The sequence below is a fragment of the Somniosus microcephalus genome, chromosome 1 (assembly GCF_052327205.1).
Source record: "Somniosus microcephalus isolate GS21.2 chromosome 1, FLI_Smic_1.0, whole genome shotgun sequence".
NCBI classification, from domain to species: Eukaryota; Metazoa; Chordata; class Chondrichthyes; order Squaliformes; family Somniosidae; genus Somniosus; species Somniosus microcephalus.
Window position 1 is genome coordinate 208,405,263 of NC_140987.1, and position 23,759 is coordinate 208,429,021.

Here is a 23,759-nt window from a genome sequence, read left to right on the forward strand (position 1 = left end):
TCCTTTGAGGGATTACGGACAGTAACACTTCAACTGAAGACTCTTTAAAATTGTGGGTTCGATGCCTTGAAGAAGCAACTGTCTCAGACACTGCATTGTGCAACAAAGGACTCAATATCAACCCCACCCCACCCCGACGAGCAGGAAAGAGTCAGGGAGGGGCGGGGTTAGAAAGTAAAATGCGCGGAACCTGCCGTGCACGTTCCCGTTGCCATTTTTACAGCGGCAAATATTGGGGCGTCGGAGTATCCCACCGTGGAGATGTGGGACGTGTATTAACATATTTAAATCGGGCTCCTACAGTGCAATTGGAAGCTTGGCAGTGAAACGGAGGTGGGAGCTGCAGGCTCCCCAAGATTAGTGGCTGTTTCAGCACTCCTTGTGGGCCAGCAGGAGCAGGAGTACTCCCCCAGGCCCCTCAAGGAAGCCTTTGGTTTCCTTCAGCCCATATCACCAGCATTCCTAACCCCCGCACACCCCCTCCTTTTCTCAATTGGCCGCGGTCTCCTGCTGCTAGTGTTCCCTTCCATCCGCCGGTCAGCCTGTCCATTTGTCCAGCTGTTGAGCCGGAGCTACAAGATGTTACTGAGGTCCTGCCGTATGCATCTCTGGCTGGGTTCTTCAGCCATTTTTCGGCCTCACCTGCACCCTCCCCACCTCCCTGTAAATACCGGGGCCAAAATGTCAACCTTGGCCCTTTTAGCTGCAGCAGCAGCACTGGGTTTTCCTCCCACACCCCTACGACAGACTGTCTATAAAGAATAGCACCTAGAATCCAACAAGAATATGCACGGAGGAGAATTGGGCTGGTTCTCAGCTGTACAGCACTGGCAGGTTGAAGAACAATTCTAGTGCACTGCCAGCAGTAATTCTGCCTATGAGGGAAAACTATCCCTTAATGTTTAAAATTAGTTTTACTAGACTGTGAAATATCTAACATCATTCCATTTAAACACCTCAATATTGCTCTATTTAGAATATAAAAAGTGTAGTTTTCCAACAATTGCCTTATTCTAGCTGCTGTGACAAGTTTTTTTGAAGTAGTAAAATTACCCACATATGGTGTAATACGTAACTGATCAATTATTTTTTAAAATGTATAGACAAGTAGGGGGCTTTTACTCTGTTTTAAAGCAGGAAAAAATTAAGACAAGCAGCAGGAAACATCATATGGAGTCAATGTCCCAGTGATGCTGCACCAACCATCACATTACAGGTAGCATCTTTAACATGAGCGGGCAATGTCGTACCACTACTTGCTTGTATCTAGTCCATTTGGGGAAAACAGCTCTGTGCTGATGGGGCTCGGCTGTGATGCTTCCCATGAACAAGTAGCCTGCTGCCACTCACTATTTAGACTCGCATGAGAAATGGTGATTTGAGCATGAGTCAGCACCTTCAGGAAGTGACAAAACTGAGGGGAAACTATTAAAGAATTGAGAATGATCAATGATTTTATTCAGGTTTCAACTTAACAATATTGAGCATAATGAGCTCACACAGAGAAACCATAGAAAATCTTGGCGCTTAAGTTAATAAAACACAGTGAAGGCTCCCAAGTTTCTTGCTACAGTAATTGAAGCCGATTACAATCAAGAAAAGATGGCAGAGTGTTTTGGAACTTCTGCAGAAGCAGAATTACTTATCCTTTTAAAAGAAAAAAAGTCACTCCAGTTACATAATGGTCTTTTAAATTTAATGCACACCGTGCAGAAATATAGGACAGAGCAAGAGCACACTGAGCTAACACAGACTTACCAGAGTGCACTGATGATGCTAGCGTCAAGGTGGAGCATATCCACAGGATACGTATTAAATGCAATATCATTTTGACCTAAAGAGAAAAAAAATACATTGTCCATCAGATTGCATGGAATTCCCTTCTAAACAATCATTGTAACAGGGGAACATTATACATCATATGAATTCTGGAAAAATGTTGATAGGTACATGATCTGCTGCCTCATACAACTAACATGTTGTGTGACTACGTCTTTTTAGGAACAAAGAGCTGTAAGGGGTGAGCACTCACACCACACTGCCAACTGTTAAGATAACAAGCAATAAAAAGTTTTAAACTAGTTGGTCATAGAAGACAAGTAGCTGAACTACAAAGTACAAGATAAATCAGAACCCGATAGAAATGGGAAACAGTTGAATACACTTGGAAGGTACTTTACAGAAATTGCTACACAGTCAGTTCTTCTGTTGTGTGGGCCAATACAGGAGGTATGTTTCCGTGGGGCCCCCAACCTAGTCGAGCGATTCCTCCTTCGGTCACAATTTATTTGAATACTGAAAGCTAAATGGATAAAAGGCATTCCCCACTTGGCAACTGAATGCAGCCAAGTTTCCAGTGTAGATACCTGATGACAACAGTGTGATATCATAACAGGAGAGAGTCGCAGGCGATAAGGCAGCGTCCACGAAAATGATAGGTTATTTAGTTAGACAAATGCTTAACCAATTAAAAAAATCTTGAAAGAGAGAACAAGTGAACTGAAATGTACAGGTGTTTAAGATTTGATTGAATAGCAATGTGTGCAGATTCCTATCAAAATGAAGATTATAAAAAGTGATTGATGAGTTTGACCTTCTACCTCAGCTAGCCTGTGCTCACTCTGATTATTCACAACACAAACATCACAAATTAAAAAATGTAAACATTCTATGTATTCTATGTAAACATTTCAGCTTTCATTTCCAATATAGTCAAGCAGTATAAACAGAAAACACACCCAAATTTCTGCTAACTATATTCAGTGTCGTACTGAAAAAGTGTAGAAAACTACTTGAAAAACATAGCTTGTGGCTCCATAATCAAAAGACATAATCAGGATTGGCTGGAATTTTAATTTAGACCGTTAGTGAAGCAGTATTTCTGTTGTACCTGGGAGACTAACTGGATGGAAATCGGGCAGGCTCCCTTACCAGCATACAATCTCCCCACCTGGTTTCCCTCTATGCATTACACTCAAGCTATCCAATATGCCCAAATGCAGGAACAAGAAAATCTGTCCCAGCGAGTTTATCCAGTGAATAGCTGAGCCATATGGGAAGGTCCCAAGTTCAACTGCAAGTCTATGTTGAGTTAGCTGATCTCAAGTGCTGAAATTGACCTCAGTGTTACACCCACCCAGTTTAGACATTACTCTTATCTGATGTTAAAATTCCCCTAAATTGTTTGTACTCTCCAGATAATGGCTGGCAGTATTTTCTGGTGCCAAAATTCAAATGTTGAAACTTAAGAACTAGTTACTTAAGAGATCTTAGATCAAGTAGCAAGACATAAGAGATGGGAGTCAGGCAGGAGAGTGTAATCATTGCTGGCTGGTTTCCCACTTAGTGATGCATTTCAATTTTTAAATATTTAGATTTTTTTTTAGTATTTTCTACCAAGATTGGCAACCAGGACCAACTGCTACTCAAGTCAAACCAGCTGCAGCACTGTACCAGGATAACAAGCTCCCCATTCCTCACTAAGCCCAAGGTCCACTCCAACTCCTAACTCAATCTGCAAGCAGTGCCCTGAAAATCTCCAAGAGGCAAGAAGGGAACGGAAAACTAAGCTACTGGTGACTTGAGATGATTAATTATCAGTTTTCCTATTGTACTATAAAACAAAGCTAGCAGAAATTCTCAAGTCCATGGGCCAAGATGAATGAGACAGCCAAGTCTGCAGCAGCTCCTGGGAAAGAGACTACAAATACAAAAACCAGGACCAGCAAAGCAGAAGACATCAAAATCTATTCTACATACTGATTTCATCATTTGTGTACTGTAGTAATGTTGAACTATATGTTATATGCAGGTCATGGGTTTTTTCCCCCCCCAGTTTATTTGGCTAGATTGTAGGGATCACCATATGGTCAGGTCAACTTAATATGGCAGTCTAAGCAGACTAATAGCCTTAATGTTTAGAAAAATCATTTCACTATGTACAGAATGATGCAATACAAATTAGAATTACAAACTATTTTAACAGACAAGTTCCTTAAGTAGCATTTATCTAAAGAAACATAATGTTTGTCCATGAAAACATAATACAACAATTGTGTTGACCACTTGGTTGGTTGAAAAAAGCATGAGCATAAACGTTTCACCTTAAAAGTGGTAAGGAAGGGTATGACATTTGCTGGAGGCTTGGCTATAAACCTCAAAAACCACGTTCTCAAGGGCAGACAGGCCAAATTATAGGCTTTCAAAGGCTATTTCACTTCTGACACAAATCCAAAAACAACTTGCATTTATGTAGTGCTTTTAATGTGGCAAAGGATCTCAAGCTTCTTAACAAATTGGGGATCGGACACTGAGCCACAAGTACTGAGGCACAGTTGAAGCGGTAGATTTTGAGTCGGTTTTTGAAAGTATAGAAAGTATAGGCGGCGTTAGGAGGGGCACAGGGCCTGATGACTTCAGGGAGGGAGGGAGGGTGACAGAAAACCAGAGTTGGAAGAGTGAAGTGTGCAAACTGAGATATAGGACTAGAGGAGTTTGCAGAAATAGAGTGAAAGAAACAAGACATACACTTTTAGTTCAAATTTCCAGCCATCTGCAGTATTTTGCTTTTGTTGAAGGAAACAAGGATGTGCAATGAACCAGCCCAATTCTCCTCCGTAACTTGATATGGCAAAAATTGCACATACCTTGAGTGCTGCACATCTTAATATTTTACTAATGCTGGCAATGCACATATACCCGAGATCATTAAGATTCTTGGTGTTCTTGAATTACTTGAAGAGTAAAGTTAAATGTATTCAGATGATTCCAAAACTAAAACAAAGGGAAGCAAACTGTTTTACCTTATGGCCATTACTCTTCTTACAGTATTAATAATCTCCGATAGGAGATTAGACATTAGAGAAAACTCTCCTGACAAAACTTATAATGGGACTTAAAGAGATCAACTGAGATGTTCCTCCTAATGTGTAGCTTACCAGCTCCAAATTATAAAATTGGAGAACTCTAAAAGCTGGAACTAATTCAAAACACACTGGTAATGCAATGCATGTCATTATATCATGTCAGATCAGCTGTATCATATTACGTGGAGACAAAGATTTAGCAGAAATGTTTAACCACAAATTAACTTCCCATCTTCAGCTTCTTCCCCAAAGTTTGTGCATTTAAAGACATGTGTGTAGCCAGGCTTAAACAGTGTACACCCTGGTGTACAGTTTTATAGGTGGCAAAAAATGAGCACTAATCCTCATCCTACCTATCAGCAGCACTCTCAGCTCTTACTACTTACTGCCCCAGTGGTGAAAGATTGTTGCAACTGAGAATTCCCGTGATAGGTTTACAAATTGAGAAGATGGATAGAGGGAGGGGACTGGCTTTGTGTTTTGATGGAAAAACTTCTTTGAAGGGGAGAGATAGTTCAAAAGGGGAATGTCTCTGTAAAAGGGAGAGCGTGAGATGGATGAGTGGGTCTGGGGAAGTGAAGGTCTGGATGTTTTGTTGATTGTGGATAAATCCAAATGTCATTTAATTTTTCTATAATTTTTTAAAAATTAATTGTGGAGTAAAAATTAACCAGAAAGCAACATTTTTCCAGGCTAATATGCTCCTGGACCCCCTTAGATATATATGCACTAGTGGGTAAGAGGTGGGGTGCAATTTGGAAGTTATACCATTTTTAATTTGTTACCTACACCCATGATTAAAGATTTGGCAAGGTAACCTGGTGATCTATAACTTCTATATGCTCCACCAGCCCACCCAAGGCAGACCCAATTCCTCTACCAGGCTAATGAACAATAATGACAGTGAGCTTGGCATCTCAATTTGATATGCAACCACCTCCAGAGGAAGTAATTGACTGAAAGGTAGTCTACCCGCTGGACAATGGGCCCCATTCTAAAAGGTATAATTGGACAAGAGTTTGTCTTCCAGGTACACAAAGGCCCCAAACTAGTGAGGATTCATATGCAATTCACCTCAGCCATCTGTATATATGAAGTTACATTTGATGTCAAACATGACATGTTTTCTATGTAATGTCTGAGAGCAGCTGCAATGATGCTGGCTCACAGAAGGAACTCAGATGCTGGAAACCATCTATTGAACTTTTACAGAGGACACCATATTATCAATTTTAGACACAGGAGGAAAAAGAAACACATTAAATGTCAGACCAGCAGTGATTTATCAAAAGCCCTCAATACATCTGCACAAAGAAAGTATGGGGCTATCCAAAGAATAAAAGAGAAAGTGATTTGGCCTTTGAACCTCTACCAAGATGTAATGGGAAGTTTGTGACACCATACCAATGGCAATGTTGTGGGAGCTCATTCCCAAGTGTGGAAGGCCAGAAAGTCACGAACGCAAAAGGCACTTGTGAGTTATGATTCTTTATCACACAGCTGAAAGAATCTCTATAGTGGGAACAATAATTAGGATGTCCTATTTATTATAAGAGTGTGCTAGGAAAGGCATTCTGGAGTCCTTCACATGACACAGGCAATTAAATGATTACCAACTGCGATTAGACATTATTTTTATTTTTTATTGCAATTACTACCATATTTTGTGGAGGGAAATTACCAGTAACGTCTATAACTGTAATAAATAATAACAGCAATAAATGCATCAACCTCCTGTTGTTTTAATGGTACTTTAATAGCTGTTGATACACAGTATTTCAAATGTTTAAGGCTCGGGCCACAGCAGGGTAGTACGGTAATGCAGCCTGTGGGCTGTCCTTGCAACAGTCTGGAACACGGCATTGACAGGTCTCCAGTTTGTTCTCTCAGCTGGAAAAGTGAATAAAGCAGGAAGACTTTGGGAATGGAAACAGACAAAAGGAACATATAATTGCCAAAACCAAGATTTATTTTACTTCTCTGGAAAATTTTGAACTTAAAAAGTTTACCATTGCGCAAAACTTGAAATGACGGAAAATAATATGGAAGGTATATTGATGCTGCTGGATCACAAGGCACACAACAGTCAAGATAATTAGATTGTCAAGCGATAGTGTCGGCCATGGCTCAGCAGGTAGCACTCTCTCCTCTGAATCAGAAGATTGTGGGCTCAAGTCCCACTCCTTGAGGCTTGGAACACAAAAACCTAGGCCGACACTCCAGGTGTCGGCTTTCGGATGAGACGTTAAAACCGAGGCCCCGTCTGCTCGCTCAAATGGACGTAAAAAAATCCCATGGCACTAGTTAAAAGAGCAGGGGAGTTATCCCTGGTCTCCTGGCCAATATTTATCCCTCAAACAACATAGAAAAATCAGATTATCTGTCATTATCCCATTGTTATGTGTGGGAACTTGCTGTGCCCAATTGGCTGTTGCATTTCCTATATTACAACAGTGACTACACTTCAAAAGTACTTCATTGACTTTAAAGCGCTTTGGGACATCCGGAGGTTGTGAAAGGCACAATATAAATACAAGTCTTTCTTTCTCTTTTCTAGTTGATTACGTGAAACACTTTAAGTTGGTTCGATAGCGTGATAAATCACAAAATAAATGAAATTTCTCCTTCTCTTTCTGAACCAGGGGCTTTTACCCAAAGTCTCCACATGGCATGATCCTGTTCTCAATTGGCCTATTCCGAATAGTTAGCAAAAAAAGGATATTATGTCTCTCCTTACAGAAAGAAGGAGGAAATCAGAGACCCAATCTTAATGGCTGATTAAAGAGCATGTACTGCGCTCCACTAATAAGTCAGCAAGTTTATCCAGTCAGTGCTCCCAGGTTGGAATTGAAATTGGTGTTGAGGTGAATGGGCTCAGCCAGGGCAGAAGCGAAGAAGTACAATTCACCACCGCCCCTAGTTTAGGGAGAGGAAAATCAGACAGGTCCCCTCTCCTGAAACTGTATATGTCTGTGGACATTGGTGAGGAAACAATCACGTTGCATTGTGATTTCCCCTGCACCCCTCCCTCCATGATCAGATAGAACTGCCAAACCTCACTATTGAGAGTTACACATAAACAATGGCCACTTGGTGAAATATCAGAAGGTGACTGGACAATGTGGACCCATACCCCAGCAAAGAGTCAACACTTCAAGAAAGAAACATAGGAATAGGAGTAGGCCATTTCAGCCCCTCAATCATGTTCTGCCATTCAATTAGATTATGGCTGATGGTCTGTAACTCAACTCCATTTACCCACCTTTGCTCCATATCTCTTGATGCCCTCACCTAACAAACATCTATCAATATCAGTCTTGAAAGGTTAAATTGTTCCAACATCCACAGCCTTTTGAGGGAGAGGTTTCAGATTTCCACTACCCTTTGTGTGGAAAATGTGCTTCCAGATTTCACTCCTAAACGGCCTGGCTCTAATTTTAAGATTAAGACCCTTTTTCTGCATTCTCCCACCAGAGGAAATAGTTTCTCTGTCGCTACTCTATCAAATCCATTTATCTTTTTTAACACCTCAATTAGATCACCCCTCAACCTTCTAAACTCAAGGGAATACAAGCCAAGTTTATGCAATCTTTCCTTGTAATTTAACTCTAAGCCCCAATATCATTCTGTTGAATCTGCACTGCAGCCAAGGCCAATATATCCTTCCGGAGGTGCAGTCCCCAAAACTGAACACGGTACTCGAGATGGGGTCTGACCAAGGCTCTGTACAACTTGAGCATTACTTCCTCACTTTTGCATTCCAAATCTTTGAAGATAAATGCCAACATTCAATTAGCCTTTTTGATTGCTTCTTGTGCCTATGCACGAGCTTTCAGTGATTTGTGTACATGGACACCAAAATCCTCCCCTATTAGGCAGGAAGTGTGTGGTGCAGGGGAGGGATGGGTATAAAAGTTGACAAAATAACTAAAAACCTGGGAGATAAATAGCTAGATTTATATTACAAGAATCTAATCATCTAAAGAGCATCAGGAAACAACATTTTGGGATACAATGCATGAGTAATTTGAGACTTGACGTGGTAAGTTTAGCATGCTTGGAAGGAACAGGCGACTTTGGACCTATGGTTCCCAAGACTGTCCACCACTGTGATTTTCCTCATATCATGTCTGGGTCTGTTCTAGACTAATCAAGAGAGATTGCTTGCAATGATTGGTCAAGAACTCCATTCTTCTTCTTATCGTGTCCACGGACAGTCTATACATAGCCCAGCCAGAACTGGGCACATTTTTGCGCCTTGTTGTTGAATTCGGCAAGATCTGCAACAGCACAGGGTTCCTCTAACGATGGGCATTGCAGGAGGTGTTGCATAGTCTGTGCCTCAGTTCCACATTCACAAGTTGTCGGGCTGGTTGAATATCCCCATTTGCTTAGTGACACCTTTGAGCAACCTACACCGGTCCTAAGTCTGTTAAGGCACTTCCAGGTTGCCCAGTTGCAATTAGCTCCTGGGGGAAGGCTTTCATCAGGTAAAATTTCCATCGCTGGGGGTTGTTCAAGACTGGCGAGCCGGTCTTTCCACAAGGCGATGCGGGCTTCAGATGAGGTTGATTGTAATGGAACAACACTGTTCATGAAGCTCTTCCTTGACTTTAGGCGGCTGGGTGTAGGTGTGTGACAATGCAAAGGGTGCCTCTCATCTGAGGTTTGACGGAGTCACTCTTTCTTGCTGGCTACCATTCTTCTTATATTATCGCATCATTATATTTTTCAAATGATGTTCTCTCTTCTTTCCAAAAGGTGCTGACTCATGCATGTAGCTTCATTGGTCCTACCAACTCTCCAGCTCATCTCAACTCAATAGCAATTCTACATGTTATTCTACATTCTAGATAGTGGGCCATCAGATCATAAAGGAAGTGGGATTTCACAGCAAACCTAATTGTATCCTTACCAAGGGGTAGAACTTGACGTGTGCGATGGACCACCCATTTTACACTGAGTCAGTTGATTTTTATTTCCTTTGAGTTAGTTTCCGCTTTGGCCATAATTGGGAAATTGCAGTTAGATTACAATTCAAGTTTTCGCTAAAACTCATTTGCATAATGACAAACGTAAAATCTTCAATGAACCAGTGCAATCGGGAGCGTAGTAGAACGCAATTGTTTCTTTTCTTTCCATTAAAAAGTAGTCCTTAATATATTTAAGAGTCAGAAGCTGGTGCAGTTTTATTAATATAGCTGAAAGTGGGTTTATCACCAAAAATAAGCATTTTTCAAAAGAGGGTCCAGTCCTCCACCTGTGAAAAACCTCATTTAAAATCACTGAAAATTACTTTTTAAAAAACTCTACTGAACCATGGTGTACACTAGTCAGTTTCTTTGCAAATTAAATATTTTTTGATATGAAAACACTTTTAAAATGTGCCTACTAGTGCCTGTTCACCTAAGAAAATGAGCACAATTTGAAGAGCCTTCCTGAACCAGCGCAATCTCGCAATTTCAACCGGGGACGGCGGGGGGGGGGGAGGGATGTGGCCAGTTTTGTGGGCGGGGCTTGATAGTGAATTGAAACTTAAACCAACGTAAAATATCACAGAAAAATCAAATACTAGTGGTTTTCAGCGTAAGTCACTTGCGTTTAAAATTCTTTTGCGCTGGTCTAGCCGATTCCGCCCATATGGTGCTGATATTACTAGGGTAAATGAGCAGAAACTCTTCCCTATTGTGTCCACATTTTACAGCAGTGATCATTGGGTAGCAATCAGGAATGGGAACATTGGCTGATTTTTTTCCCCTCCCTAGGCTCAAGCCAATTGTAGCATTCCTACTGCCATCCTAACTCAAACCGACAGACAGCGCACGGTTTAAACCTGAAAACCTCTTGGTTTGTAAGACACAACAGCACACTCAGTGGTTGCGCCATCAAAGGATCCTGGAAAATTTCACCACTGGACAATCCCCAACCTCTGCAACAGCCCCAAAGAAATATTAGATTTATCGCAATGATAGTTTAACAGGGTTAATATTAATATTTTATATCAAATAGCTATCATCAGGCTCTCCAATGGCTCAGCAGGTTTATCCACGGAGTGGCAGAGCCACATAAACTGGGAAAGTCGCAGATTTGATCCCCAATCTGTGCTGAAGTAGCTGATCTCATCTGAAGTAGATATATCTGGGCGAGCAATGGGAAAATAGCCAAAAGGGAAAATTCAGCAAGGCTGATTTCTGGGTATACAGTACATGAGCTAGAGATAAGGCTAGAACACCCAAGCCCAGAATCTCTGACCTGCCCTTCTGTTTAGTGAGATTGAGTACTGGGAGTGGAGATTTGTTGAATTTGTCACAAAGGTTTTCGCCCCTGATTGATTTTCAGTGACCACTGCTGAAGTTCATGTAAGGACAGTATTGAGCTGAGCTGTGGGGATCCCCCCACCCCCTGCCCGCCACAGACCAAGAGCCAGCACCCCGCCCAGTGCCAAGGCTAATAGAGAAATAATACTCACTTGACAGGGTCTTGGAGGGCATCCATTCACCTGGAACCACACCCCAAAGGGTCAGTCCCTTCAGGAGAGGGAGAGGGAAATTGGCTGAGTAAATTGGTCAAAGGGGGGAAAAAACTAGCTTGCTTATTAAAAATAAATCCATTTACAAAAGAAAATATAGTGCCTTTCAGATTCTCAAAGCATTTCAATGCAGTCACTGTTGTTTTATAGGCAAACACATGAGCCAATTTGTGCACAGCAAGGTCTCACAATCAGCATGGAGATGAATGGCCAGATCATTTGTCTTTGAAGCGTCATCTAAGGGATGAATGTTGGTCAAGACACTGGAAGAACTCCCAGTTCTCCTTCAAAAAAAATTCACAGGAATGTTGGTATCCACTTTGAATGGGTAGATGGGGCCTTGGTTTAACATCTCATCCAAAACGGCACCTCCAACAGTACTGCAATGAAGTGTCAGCCAAAAATGTATGTGCTTAATTCCTGGAATGGAACTGTCTCCAAGGTGAGAGTTCTACCACGGAGCCAAGCTGTGCTGGCACTTTGTTAGTAAAGGGTACTTTATTTTATGGAGTGGCTACAGCATTAGTACAACATTGAAGATTGGCATCAGGTATTAAACAACCTGACAATTCAGTAAAATCCTATCATTTTGACTGAGAAGTCCTATATTTCTTTAATAGTCTTTTGTTTTAGTTGAGCACTCAGCTGCTCACTAGTAGAACAAACATAGGTCAATGAACTTATCCTGTTTCACCCACCACAATGTTGCTATAGCACAACTGCGATTATAGTAATCCCTGATACCACTGATGCATGTTTTTATACATGTTACAAATGTAATTCATTCTGCCAATATAGTTATAATCATTTTCTTTTGAATCTGAATGCACCCCTTGTGTTTTTCTTACGAATTGTAGTAGTCACAGTGAGGTTTAGGGATTTCACACTGGAATAAAATACAATCAGAAACATAGGAATTGCTCAATGAAAAAAGACCAAGGTCCATCTAGTTTGCTTTCTACCATCCTGGTAGTCACATGATACAATGATAATGGGGTTGTTGACTAATCATAGCAATCAATTAGTCTACAACAGACCCAGACATAACACGAGGAAACCCCCAGTGGAGGAGGGCTTTGGGAACTACAGGGCCAATCACCTTTTTCCTCCCAAGCATGCTATACTTTACCATGTCACGTCTCAAATTACTCAGACTATATCCCAAAATGTTACCTCAAATGTATCCCAAAAGGAAGCTATATTGAAATCAAGGAGTCCTGCTGTACTCAGAAGGGACTTCTTTAATTTTTAATTAGATTTACTTTTCAAAAAGAAGCAATTTTCACTGTCAAGGAGCTGAGTACTTAGTATCTGCTCACAAATAGTGATTCCTTTGGACATCATAGGGCACGCTATTTGCCAACTTACATTGAATGCTCAACTCCACAATGTTGAAAGTTCAATTTTTATTTAAAATAATCTGATCAAAAAAATAAGGACTCTTATGACTTCTATTGGAATTCACAGTCTCCAGTGTAGCTTTGTGCTGATTCTATACTGCGTCAGCTTGAAATCTGTGAAATTCACTGAATATGCGTCCTCCGACTTGAAGAAATACAAAGGTGGTGTGTACGGAGCTAACTTGATTGCAGTGTAAAAATTGTAACACATATAAACATGATTATTAAAAGCAACTTTTAGATCTAAAGACATTAAAAATTTAGACATTAGCAACTTCCATGCGTTGCTTCACAACTAAACACATAAAGCAGAGCTGTTTAAACAACTCAGCGTGTGAATGTATTGAGATGTGTAATCTCAAAATTAATAGGGCTCTTGATTAAAGAGATGTTAATTAATTAATGCTCTGTGAGCCCCTTGCCCATATCTTCAATTGTTCAATAGAGTCAGGGGAAAGTTCCTATATTCAAAAAAGGGCACAATTCAGAGCCAGGGAACTACAGGCCCATTAGCCTGACATACATTATTGGGAAGATGCTAGAAGGGAGCATAAAAGATGTCCTTTATGATCACTGAGAAATAAGAACAAATTAATAGAGTTCTTTGACGAAGTCATTAGGATATTTGAGGAACATTACTAGTGGTGTCCCCCAGGGATTGGTCCTAGGCCCGCTAGGATTCAATTTTTATTAATGACCTTGTCAGTGGTGTTGGGAGTATGGTCAGTAGGTTTGCAGATGGCATCAAAGTCACGATGCGCCAGCCACCATGTTGTGTGGGGCAGACTTGACTGACCAGTTGGTCTTTTCCTGTCTGTCAATTTTGTAAGTTCGATACTAATCCATACAAATCAGAAAGGTCCTTTATCTAATCCTGGTTTTTGTGCTAGCTGGCCTCAGCTGGGACTGTGGTGGGGTGTCGTTTGTTTTATTGGCCCAGAAATTCGGGTCTCCACGGGTGAGTACGCACGGGGTACTCACCCGTAAGCCCAATAGAAGTGCCGGTTTCCTGCATGCACTGCGCATGCGTGGGAAACCGGCACTTCCTTTCCCCTGAAAGAAGGGGTTCAGAGTTCGAACGCGTGCGCAGGAGAGGCTGCGCGTGCGCATCGAACTCACTTTTTTGCAGGTTTTCCTGGGAGGGTAAGTCTGCAGAAGTTAGACATTTAAAAAGCAGTCGCAAGGCCTGCTTTTTACAAGGTAAGTGGTGAATTAATTAAAATTAAAACATTTTTTCCTGCCCCTCACCTTTGCCCTGTGACCCTGATGGAAACAGCAAATATTGGCCATCAATCAAATAGCCTCCCAACATGCACTAGAGATGACTTTTATTTACTGGTAGAAACCAGTTTTAAATGGTTAAGAACTGATGCTAATTTTGTCAGAATAGTAATGTGCCAACAACACTCAATTTTCATGGGTCAGCCCATATTCATAATTTCACAGTTCCAGGTACAGATTTGACATGTTCAGGGGTACACGAGTGGCGGGAGAAGAAAATTGCATGTATGTGAAGTTTAATGGTTTACGAACAATTGAAAGGAAGTATCAGAAATGGGAACTTTTTTTTTTTTTTTAAAACAGCCTTTGAAAGGCTCAAAAGGCATCTCAACCCAATGGCAGGCTTTGCCAAAGCTGAAGGGAGATATGGCTAAGATGCAACAAGGAAAAATGAAAGACAAGGAAACCCAATATGTATGCATGGGTCAGCAGACAAATGACACGAGTAGCCCAGCCCTCAACCCCCTCTTTGATGGCTCCTGAAGTGAAGCTGGTGTGGCATGAAGTGGTTGTAAGGAGGGTAGCTCTCTTTTCCAGTGCAGGGCACCATCCCTGTAGGTCAAAATGTATGCATGCCTGAAAAAAGTGGAAACGAATTGGAGGCTGCAGCTGACAGTTAGCTTCACTAGTTGTGCCAATCCTATGCTGCATCTTAGCTGCAGGTGTCCTTGCAGCAGGTGACATTACTGTACATCTGTCTCTTTGTTGGCCCAGAGCCTGTGAAGATGGTTTCCCCTTGGTCATTGCCAGGTCGGTGCAACAATACCTGCAGATATGATTGGTGGCATCTTGGCAGGTGCAGCCATCAGGCCATGCTGTCTTTTGATCACAGTGACATGTAGTACCATTTAAAGCAAAACAGAATGTGATGGGGTGCTTCTGAGTATTATCCCACATTAGTTAGCCAGGCCTTTACAGATCATATATGGCCTGATATAGCAACCTACCTTGAGAGGAGGAACATACACCAACCCTTTGCTAAAACGAGGTAGATGTTCCTCTTGTCCATAGCTGGTCGATGCAAGGGTACCAGTGGGTCAGCACAGATATTAAGCCATATAGACAGGAATACCCCAGGTGCAATTTTTTAGTGTGTGATGAGTTAACCAAGGCAGCAATTAGCTTTAGATCCTGGGTGTACAGGAGAGCAATCTGCAAGGATGCCTGGTCCTGATTACTTTCAGGTGACCCCTGCTATGTATGTGCAGATGTCAGATAAGGTCAAACTGAGACAAAGGCCATGATGCATTGCATGGTCAAACAGCCTGCCAACACACGCTGCCTTAAGCCCACACATGAAGAATGGCCACTCTGATCAGAGGTCATCCAGCACCTATGGAACTGTACAAAACATGAGTCAAGTGTCAAAATTGGAAAAATAAGTTCTAAAAATAAGTAACCTGCACAATGTAGCTGATGATTCCTGGGGTTGCAGTTCAGCCTAGTATGGGGTAAATACCTCTGCATATGCTAGCATTAATTGAAGAGAGTATACAGAAGCTAAATTCAGTTAAATTGGATCATAGACTGGATTCAGCACCACCGGGGAAAGGTGGAGGACAGTGGGATCATGTAATTCTTGTGTCTCCCAAATCATAATAATCAAAGGGCATTAGTGACAGGTGATCATAGAAACATTTGGAAACCAATGGAATAGATTTTAATCACGCTTTCACCGTTTAAAAATGGACTACTGAATTAGCAGGAAGCTCTGAAATGGCCATCTGTGTTGGCTGATAACATGAAACCAATTAATAGCACTTTCATCACAGATCTATGGTGTCTACTCATGTCAAGGAACATGACCCAACCACTCGCCAGAGTGCTGGCATCCAGTATTGGTTGACACCCAACAACTATAAAGCATATAGTGATACTTCTATTATAAGTCATCATATTCTTTTAGCAGAAATCCATATTCTGACACCTCCCACCATAAGCAGCTTGCCCAGTAGCTATGAGTAACTGATTCTATACCAAAACACAGCTAAGAGGCAGAGTACCGATCCAGCAGCCACTGGTCTTTCACTGTCCTGCTGCAGGTGACCCCTAACAGTTTAAATATTAATGATTAGAAAATAAATTGTGAATAAATGTTATCTATCAATAAATGATACTTGTGTGGTGTGCCAAGATAAAACCTGACATTGCTGCAGTTGACTTGGTAGAATAGCACTTCAGATCAACTCATATGGTCCAACAGCACTAAAGTTTGTCATGTGATTTGATTGTGGAAGTTCAGTAAAACACATGCTACTGGAGAACAAAACGAGAAAACCTTGACAAAACCAAAATAAGTCCATCCCCACCATGAACATCAACTACATGTAGGAAAACACCAGTGGAGTTTGCTTTAAGCCATTACTCGTGGTTTATGGCAACATCTGAATCCACGAGTGCGTTTACTAGCTTGTAGCACACTCCAGTATACATAATCCTAACTATAACACAACGCTCCCACTGAAAATGTTAATGTACAATTGCAAAGGTTGCCCCCACGTAGAATTTTGCATTGAATAGTTACAGGTTTTGCCGGGTTAACAGCTGGGTTTTGTTATGTTTAAATCTGTAATCACTTACCTGAAACCAGATCCGAAACCAATGTTGGGATTTCTAACTTCTTTCTTCCTCAGACACCGCCGACAAGGCGATTACACGCCTGTCCCCGAACCGGCGCTCTCTTTCTTGCAGGGTGATCCTCTGGTTGCAGCACCAGTTTCTTCAAATGTTTGGCGTTGCCAACCGGATTAGGAAAGAGGACTGAAACAGACACAATTGATTGAAACGTTATCGATTCGACACCGTGATGTATCGCTTTGTCACCCGAGAGAGGCGTTGTTCTTCCTTTTTGGAAGAAAAAGCACGGGGGTGGGGGCAGATATTGTTGGTCAATGATTTTTGGCGCGGGTATCACTTTGAACATTGATAAGATTTTTTTTTTATTTAAGAAAGCGATACGTGGAAAGTCCAGATCAAACACAAGGCTCCGGCATATTTCCCTTCGCGCGGCTCCTTTAGATCAAAGACTGTGTAATAGACGGTCAATTGCATTTGATTCATTCCCCTTCCCCCCCCTCGCCTCCCAAACCCCCATATAACAGGGCGGCGGAGAGTCTCTGCTGCCAGCAGCAATGGGCTCACTGGCCTCTGCGAGGACTGGCTTTTTATCGCGCTACTCCCAACACTCGCACTTTTCTAACATTTCGTGTCACCTTTGAGCATTAAGAATAAAATATTTCGTTAAAAAAAACCTTTAAATAAAAAGAAAACGAAATTATCCAGTCATGTCGAAGTGCTGAGAAAATCTGGTCCTTTGCGACTGGATTACTATTTTTTTTTATTTTAACAGATGTGCAATCTATAAAAAAGGGAGAAAAAGAATAAATGAGATTTTTGATGTTTAAGCTATGCCTATATTTTAATTTACAGACAGTGCGAGTCCCGAGTGCAGCAATGGTTGCTGCGGATTGGCCATGAGGGGGCGCCCCACGCCACCATAACTCGCCCCTCAGCGATTCCGAGACAGTCTGAAGCGAGTGATTAAAAGGCAATCAGTCTGTCATACACACTACCGCGCTCGTGTCAGCCCAGCACCAACCCAATGAATGGCAGCGACGGAAACCTTGCTGAAAGAATCTTGGGAGACTTCTAGTAACGAAGTTGCACAAAGAAATTAGTTTTCGTTTTAATGAGCCTCTCAGATGCTGAGGTTTCTTATTAAAAGTCCTGTCCATTGCTGTCTATGAGACGCCGTTCTGTGCTCTTTTAATGTTGATTTGCATTCTAATGGGAATTTTACCCGCTTTCGCTGATCATTCACCCCCAGTGTTGTCTAGGTGTCAGAAAGACAATGTTACACAGAATGAGAGAGAGTTTAAGCTGGACACGGTTCAGATTTTTACTACATTCCTCAGATGTTACACACACAGGGTCTTAGCTCTCGCAGGAACACCGACACCCTAGACAGGAACATCTGGAGATCAATGCAAATTTTGGGAGTAATGATACTTTTTTTCCGAACTGTGTCAGAATACATAATTTCCAAACCCAAACCCTGACATTCAGGGATGATAAATTTTCAATTGGATGGTAACTCTTCCAACTGAGTCACGTTTCCTTTTTAAACCCTGGGTCCTGCTAATTATGCGTAGGTTCTGTCTGGAAAAGTTTCGCGAGATAATGCTAAATAATGTTTTATTGTACAACTTGAAACCGTGCCCAGTATCCTGCTGTAATCGCACATTTAATGAGCTCTAGTAAGGCTATATTGGATTCAAATTTAAGGGGGGGATCAAATAAATCCGCCCAACAGCCTTTTGTTCACTGAACCGTGCCCGAATTTGAACAAAATGGATTTATTTGAAACGGGTTTTACTTTCGCATAATTTATTCAGTTATAATTTCCGTTGCCACCAGGAACCGCATGTGTGCACCAATAGATAACCATTTACCAAGTGGACAGATGACTGAAACGTATTTAATACGAAATGTTTTATTCTTCCCATGGCTGTGTTTCTGAGGTTTGTTTTGCCAAAGTTAAACAATGCAGGAGTAATGAAAGGGACTTTTTTTGTCCTATGATCAAAAGAATTTGCTGGTTGCTGCAAGGGTCCGTTTGCTCCAGTGACCCTCTCTGAAAGCTTCTGCTAAAGAGAGACTCTCTACCGGACTCGGCGCTCCCTGCATCCATCACATTTCCATTTGCATTCTACCTCCCCAAGTGACTCTGAACAGAGCCAACGCTATCTAAGAACTGTCCTCGCCTTTCCATACATCAGACCGCACAAGAAATGGACTTGGATTGAAACATTAAACAATACAATCGCCAGTCTTTTCCCCGTTTGTCTTTCTCTGCCCTTTTATTTTCATATACTTTCGTCAATGCCCCACATTCCCACCCGCCACAACCTCAACCACACACACACACATGCACACTTATTCTCACACACGCATCACATACATGCATACACACGTACTCATTCACACACACCACATACATATACAGTCGCACACCACATGTACATATTCACACCGCATACATCACATGCACATTCACACACAATGTTCTGAAACACGCGAGTTACTCACACCCCACATCTTAGGCAGTCCCTCGGAACCGAGGATGACATGTATGCACTCACACACGCCCTCACACTCATCCACAGTCACACACAATCGCATTCACACACAACGCACACTCCTGTCTGCTCACTTTTCCTTTCAGGTTTTGCATTACTTCTCAGTCTTCGAACATGTTTTTGAGCGGTCTCTCGTTTATCGGTCCATTTCCTGTCAGCCTCCTGCGTTATTCTCTTTATATTCCTTCAGTTCCTCACATCTCTTCTGCTCACTTCCCCTTTTAATCATTATCTCTAATACTTACTTCCCCCTTTTAAGCGTTATCTCTAACACTTGCAATCTTTGTCAAGCCCATTTCAACTTTGACATCAATTTCACCCATTAATCGCCCGTGCACAGATCACAGTATTAAAATGGTATTACAATACGGTTATTTTTTTTAAAAATCGACTTTACCTCGCAGAGGTCGAATACACAAGGAAGTCCTTAAAAACGTGATTTAGAGTCCCAGAGCCAATATTGCAGTAGGTCTTGCTGAAACCGCTCGTTGAAAAATGCTAACCGTATCGATCCGAGCCCGGACTCTACTTCCCCGATCGCTCTTTAAAGACACGACCCGGTGCAGAGTGTTTAATCTTGGGCAACAGTGCCTGCTCTCAGCCGGAGGGGGGAAAGAAGCAAAAATCTAAATTGCTGCAAGTTCAAATGCGGGATCTGACACCTATCATTATTCCGTCAGCACTGCAGAGGAGGGGCCCCCACGTCTTTGGGGCTGGATTGCCGGGAAAAAAAGGGACATTTGAATCTCTGATGAATTACAAAGAGCCAATTGATGAAAAGACTCCCACGACCACCTTTAACCCTTAAAAGGACATTGTCTACTAGATAAAGTCTGCTGGGTTTTTTTTTAAACCACCAAGCCACGTCTTCCCATGAAGAGATCTCTTTGATATATCGGATCTCTGATGAAATGCATCTGGCTTATCATTTCCTCAAAGATGTGTTTAAATGATTGAAAAAAAAAAGAACAGCACCATTTATAGTCAATGGTGAGACGTGATAGGGCTGACTGCCTGCAAATAGCCGGAGAAGTCCAGGTAGCACAGGAAGCGGTTCCTATTTCTGAGTGTATAGCTTCACTGAACATCTTCTGTAAGTTAATGAACATTTAGGGGTCAGTCTCTCACCGCCCCCTCCTTCGATTTTCATTTCGTTCAAAGGAGCCGGTGTTACCCAGCAGGTATTGAGAGGGTGGGAACCGGCTGTTGCCGAGTTATTGTCAAACTGTTTGTTAAACATAGCAAATTGAGATTTCGTGTCTGAACTGCGTATCATCTTGGTAATAAAGGGTTAACTGTGCAAAGTGGTATTGAAACTGCCGCCAGATAATGAGACGGTGAATCGATGAAGTAAAACGACAATAGACAGCACCTGATATGAACAGGCATAATTGGCCACCGCTTAAAAGGGTTTCTTAAAATTGGATTTTCGTTAGTGTTTCTGAAAGGCATGATCTTCCAAATTGGGCAGTCTGTTTGCTAAACTGCGAAAGGGTTGAGGGTAATTTCAAAAAGGAGCATGTGGCTTTAAATATAACATTTCACTTTTATTATATACACCAACCAAGTGTCAACAATGGGGAGCAACTGGCGGAGCTGATTTATACTGCAAGAACTAAACCATTCAGCATAAGATCTGTTTTGGACTGAGAAGAGCTGGTATGCATACGGCCAGTAGGTTCCAGATCGCTTCCTTTTGGAACCGGTTCCCGCTGCCGCCCGACTCGTTATCTAGTGAGAAATGTTTGATACAAACCAAACCTCACAAATATTATTTATGTCCCCATAAACAACGTTAAAGTTCGTTTGAGCTCATTAAACCACCAAAACACAATAATGTGTAATTTCCCAGGTTAAAATGAAGCGTACCCTTCCCAATCGTGCATACACCACTTAGGAGCACAGCAAGGCGGTTGCAGTGTGCACCTCTCCACTCGGGCTGCACTCAGCGCTGATGTACTCCAGAGAAAAGATGTAAAAGCCGAGATTTTGGAATGAGCATTATATTTTCCAACAAATTGTAGAAGGTTATTCCTAAACAGCGAGACTAAAGAAGCACCATTGTAGTAATATTAACACGGACTTCAGTGTGAACACAAAGGATTTCATTGAGACGTTATCATCACTTTGGATTGCAAACTGCGGTTCCGCCTGAGAGCCAGCTGGTAACACACACCAGTTACCGGACCTACCGGGTTCTAGTGCGCCAATCCAACGTTAACCATTTAGGAAATGTAAATTGGACTAGCCGTACATCACCCTTAATATCAGATGGCGGATTAAAGTTGTATCTTCCCTTGTAATGTAGCACTGTATTGTGATCGAAAGCATATTGGCATCGCGGATGCTTCGAGGACAGCCGTTTTAATAGGTTTGGGAATGGACTCGGGTTAGGGTGAATTGGGGCGATCTTGGGTTAGGGTGAATAATGAGAGCGCTCTCGCTAGAGGATGGTCTAACTATACACTGCTCGGATCAGCACAGCCGTGCCTCCGCTCCCAAGTTTCTTTGTGTAAATGTTTTGAGCTCTGCCATCTCGACGAGTGAGCGGCTGGGTTTTCGCAAACTTCATTTTAGGACAGAAGTGATTTGAGAAGAATCTCATCTGGGCATTTTTGCAGGGGCATATGCGATCTGTGCTGGGGGTGGGAGAGGGCGTGTTGAACGGTCCCTCCTCTCTGGACAGCGTCACTCCCCCTCGAAGCAAGAGCTTTTGTCATTGAAAGGTTCATTCATTCTCCAATACAAGCGAGAGAAAAGTTCCAGCTCGAACAAGATCGACCCTGTTCCTCCGTAATCATTTATTGAAACCGTCTTCTCTGCTGTAAAATAATTAACCTCAGAAAACCCAGCAACCACACATCACCACACCAAGACCTGGACATTGCTCACTGTCACATCAGTCAGTATGAAATGCACCGTGAATACGGCGCGGACCGAAGTCAGAGCCCTGGTCAAACACGGCGTCTTTCCACTGCTACTGACCAGAGCAAGCTGCGCTCAGACCAATGCCCAATCCGCACGCACGTTCTGTCCCAAATTAAGTTCCTATAAAGGATTTTTTAAATCGTCTCCACGGCAGCAAAAGTACTCTTGTGAGAAATGCGGTGTTGCCTCTCAGCTCATTTTCTAACGATTCCACTTCCTCACAATCCAAAACATTAAAAGATTGGGAAGAGGTAAGGGAGCGGGTACAGTTTTAAGACCGAGTAGGTAATTTAGAGAGCTGTTGGGGAGACGTTCGTTCCACTGGATTAGATCCCAAATTTCTCCCCAGAGCCGGGTTAGCGGGTAAAAGACTTGGCTTGTTCCGTACATGTAATACAGTGCTGAACAGAAAAGCCGAGAGCCGCTAATTTAGCATCAGTGCTGGTTCTAACCATGTCAAACACCAGTGTCCTGTTAGCTTAAGTTGCATTTATATTTTAAAATGTCTGTTTATGAGTTTCTCAATTCTCAATAGCTTTTGCGAACCAGCTGGAAACGGATACGAGGCTTCCACCGGGTTCTTGGCGCCGCTTCATAGTCGGCGCAATGGATCTTTGAATAAAGACACCTGGCCGATCTCTGCCACTCCTGTTACCGGTTATTGGGCTAGATTTTTAAGTGGGTTGTCTCAACTGTACAAAGCTTTCTACTCCTGTGAATTGATGGACTCATTTCATCAAACTTCCTGCAGTCTCAAGATTGCACGGTCCACTTCCTGGAGAGTTTTTTTAAATCTTAATTTTCTCCAAGTTTTGAGACAAAAGACAACGTGGCTTTAAGGGGGGAGGGGGGAGAAGAGCTGGTCTTAAGGCAGATCAGGGGGGAGGGAAGAGTGTTTTTGCTGGTCCACTGTCCACGGTTACCTCATATTTGTCAGTAAAAGGTTTATGTGTAACCCGCTTTGAGTGCGTGTTTGTTAAAAAGTACCGATGATGCGTGTGTTTCCTGGAGTTTACTCATCTGCTGGGCTCGGGGACTGGCAGCGGTCACTGCCCCTCTGTCCCTCATTACTCTCTGGCTGGGTGGCCTCCCCGGCAGCTCCACCACTGGTCCACAGCTCATTCTAATCGAGCTGTCATCGATCTGCCACACTAACTGTATGGATCCAGTCTGACCGAATGAAAGTGAGGACGTGCGGTTGGGATTGCCGGACATGGGAGACGGGGAGGCGTGAACTGCATTAAAGGGAAGAAGAAAGAGAGATACAGAGCCAAGCTATGAGACAGAGGGGGAAGCGAGGGAGGGAATAAGGGAAAACGAGAGCAATGTAGAGGCATAAAAAAAAACAAGGTGAAAATAAAAGCATCAAAACCCATTTCCAATACTGATAACAGTATGTTTTCATTATAATTGACTCTCTTCTGCTTGCTGGGAACCCTTGGATATCATGCTGTCTTTCATGTGCGAGCCTAGAAACTGAATGGGGGGGATGGGGCACTGTGGGGTAGGGTATCACAGCATCTCCTCACACCCGGCATCCACACATTGACACGCTGTGGGGTAGGGTACCACAGCATCCCCTCACACCTGGTATCCACACATTGACACGCTGTGGGGT

At 42.4% G+C, this 23,759-nt stretch overlaps 1 protein-coding gene across 1 annotated transcript in view; it reads right to left on the bottom strand.

Moving 5' to 3' along the window:
* LOC147124561 (versican core protein-like) overlaps positions 1-20,132 on the bottom strand; it is a 210,971-nt gene extending 190,839 nt beyond the window's left edge. Inside the window, exons 1-3 of the mRNA XM_085989372.1 lie at positions 19,611-20,132; positions 16,656-16,835; positions 1,759-1,834 (exon numbers count right to left, since the gene is read on the bottom strand). Of these exons, the coding sequence (XP_085845498.1) occupies positions 1,759-1,828 (70 nt within the window). The 5' untranslated portion in view covers positions 1,829-1,834; positions 16,656-16,835; positions 19,611-20,132. The remainder of the gene's footprint in view (positions 1-1,758; positions 1,835-16,655; positions 16,836-19,610) is intronic.
* Between the last annotated feature and the right edge of the window lie 3,627 nt (positions 20,133-23,759).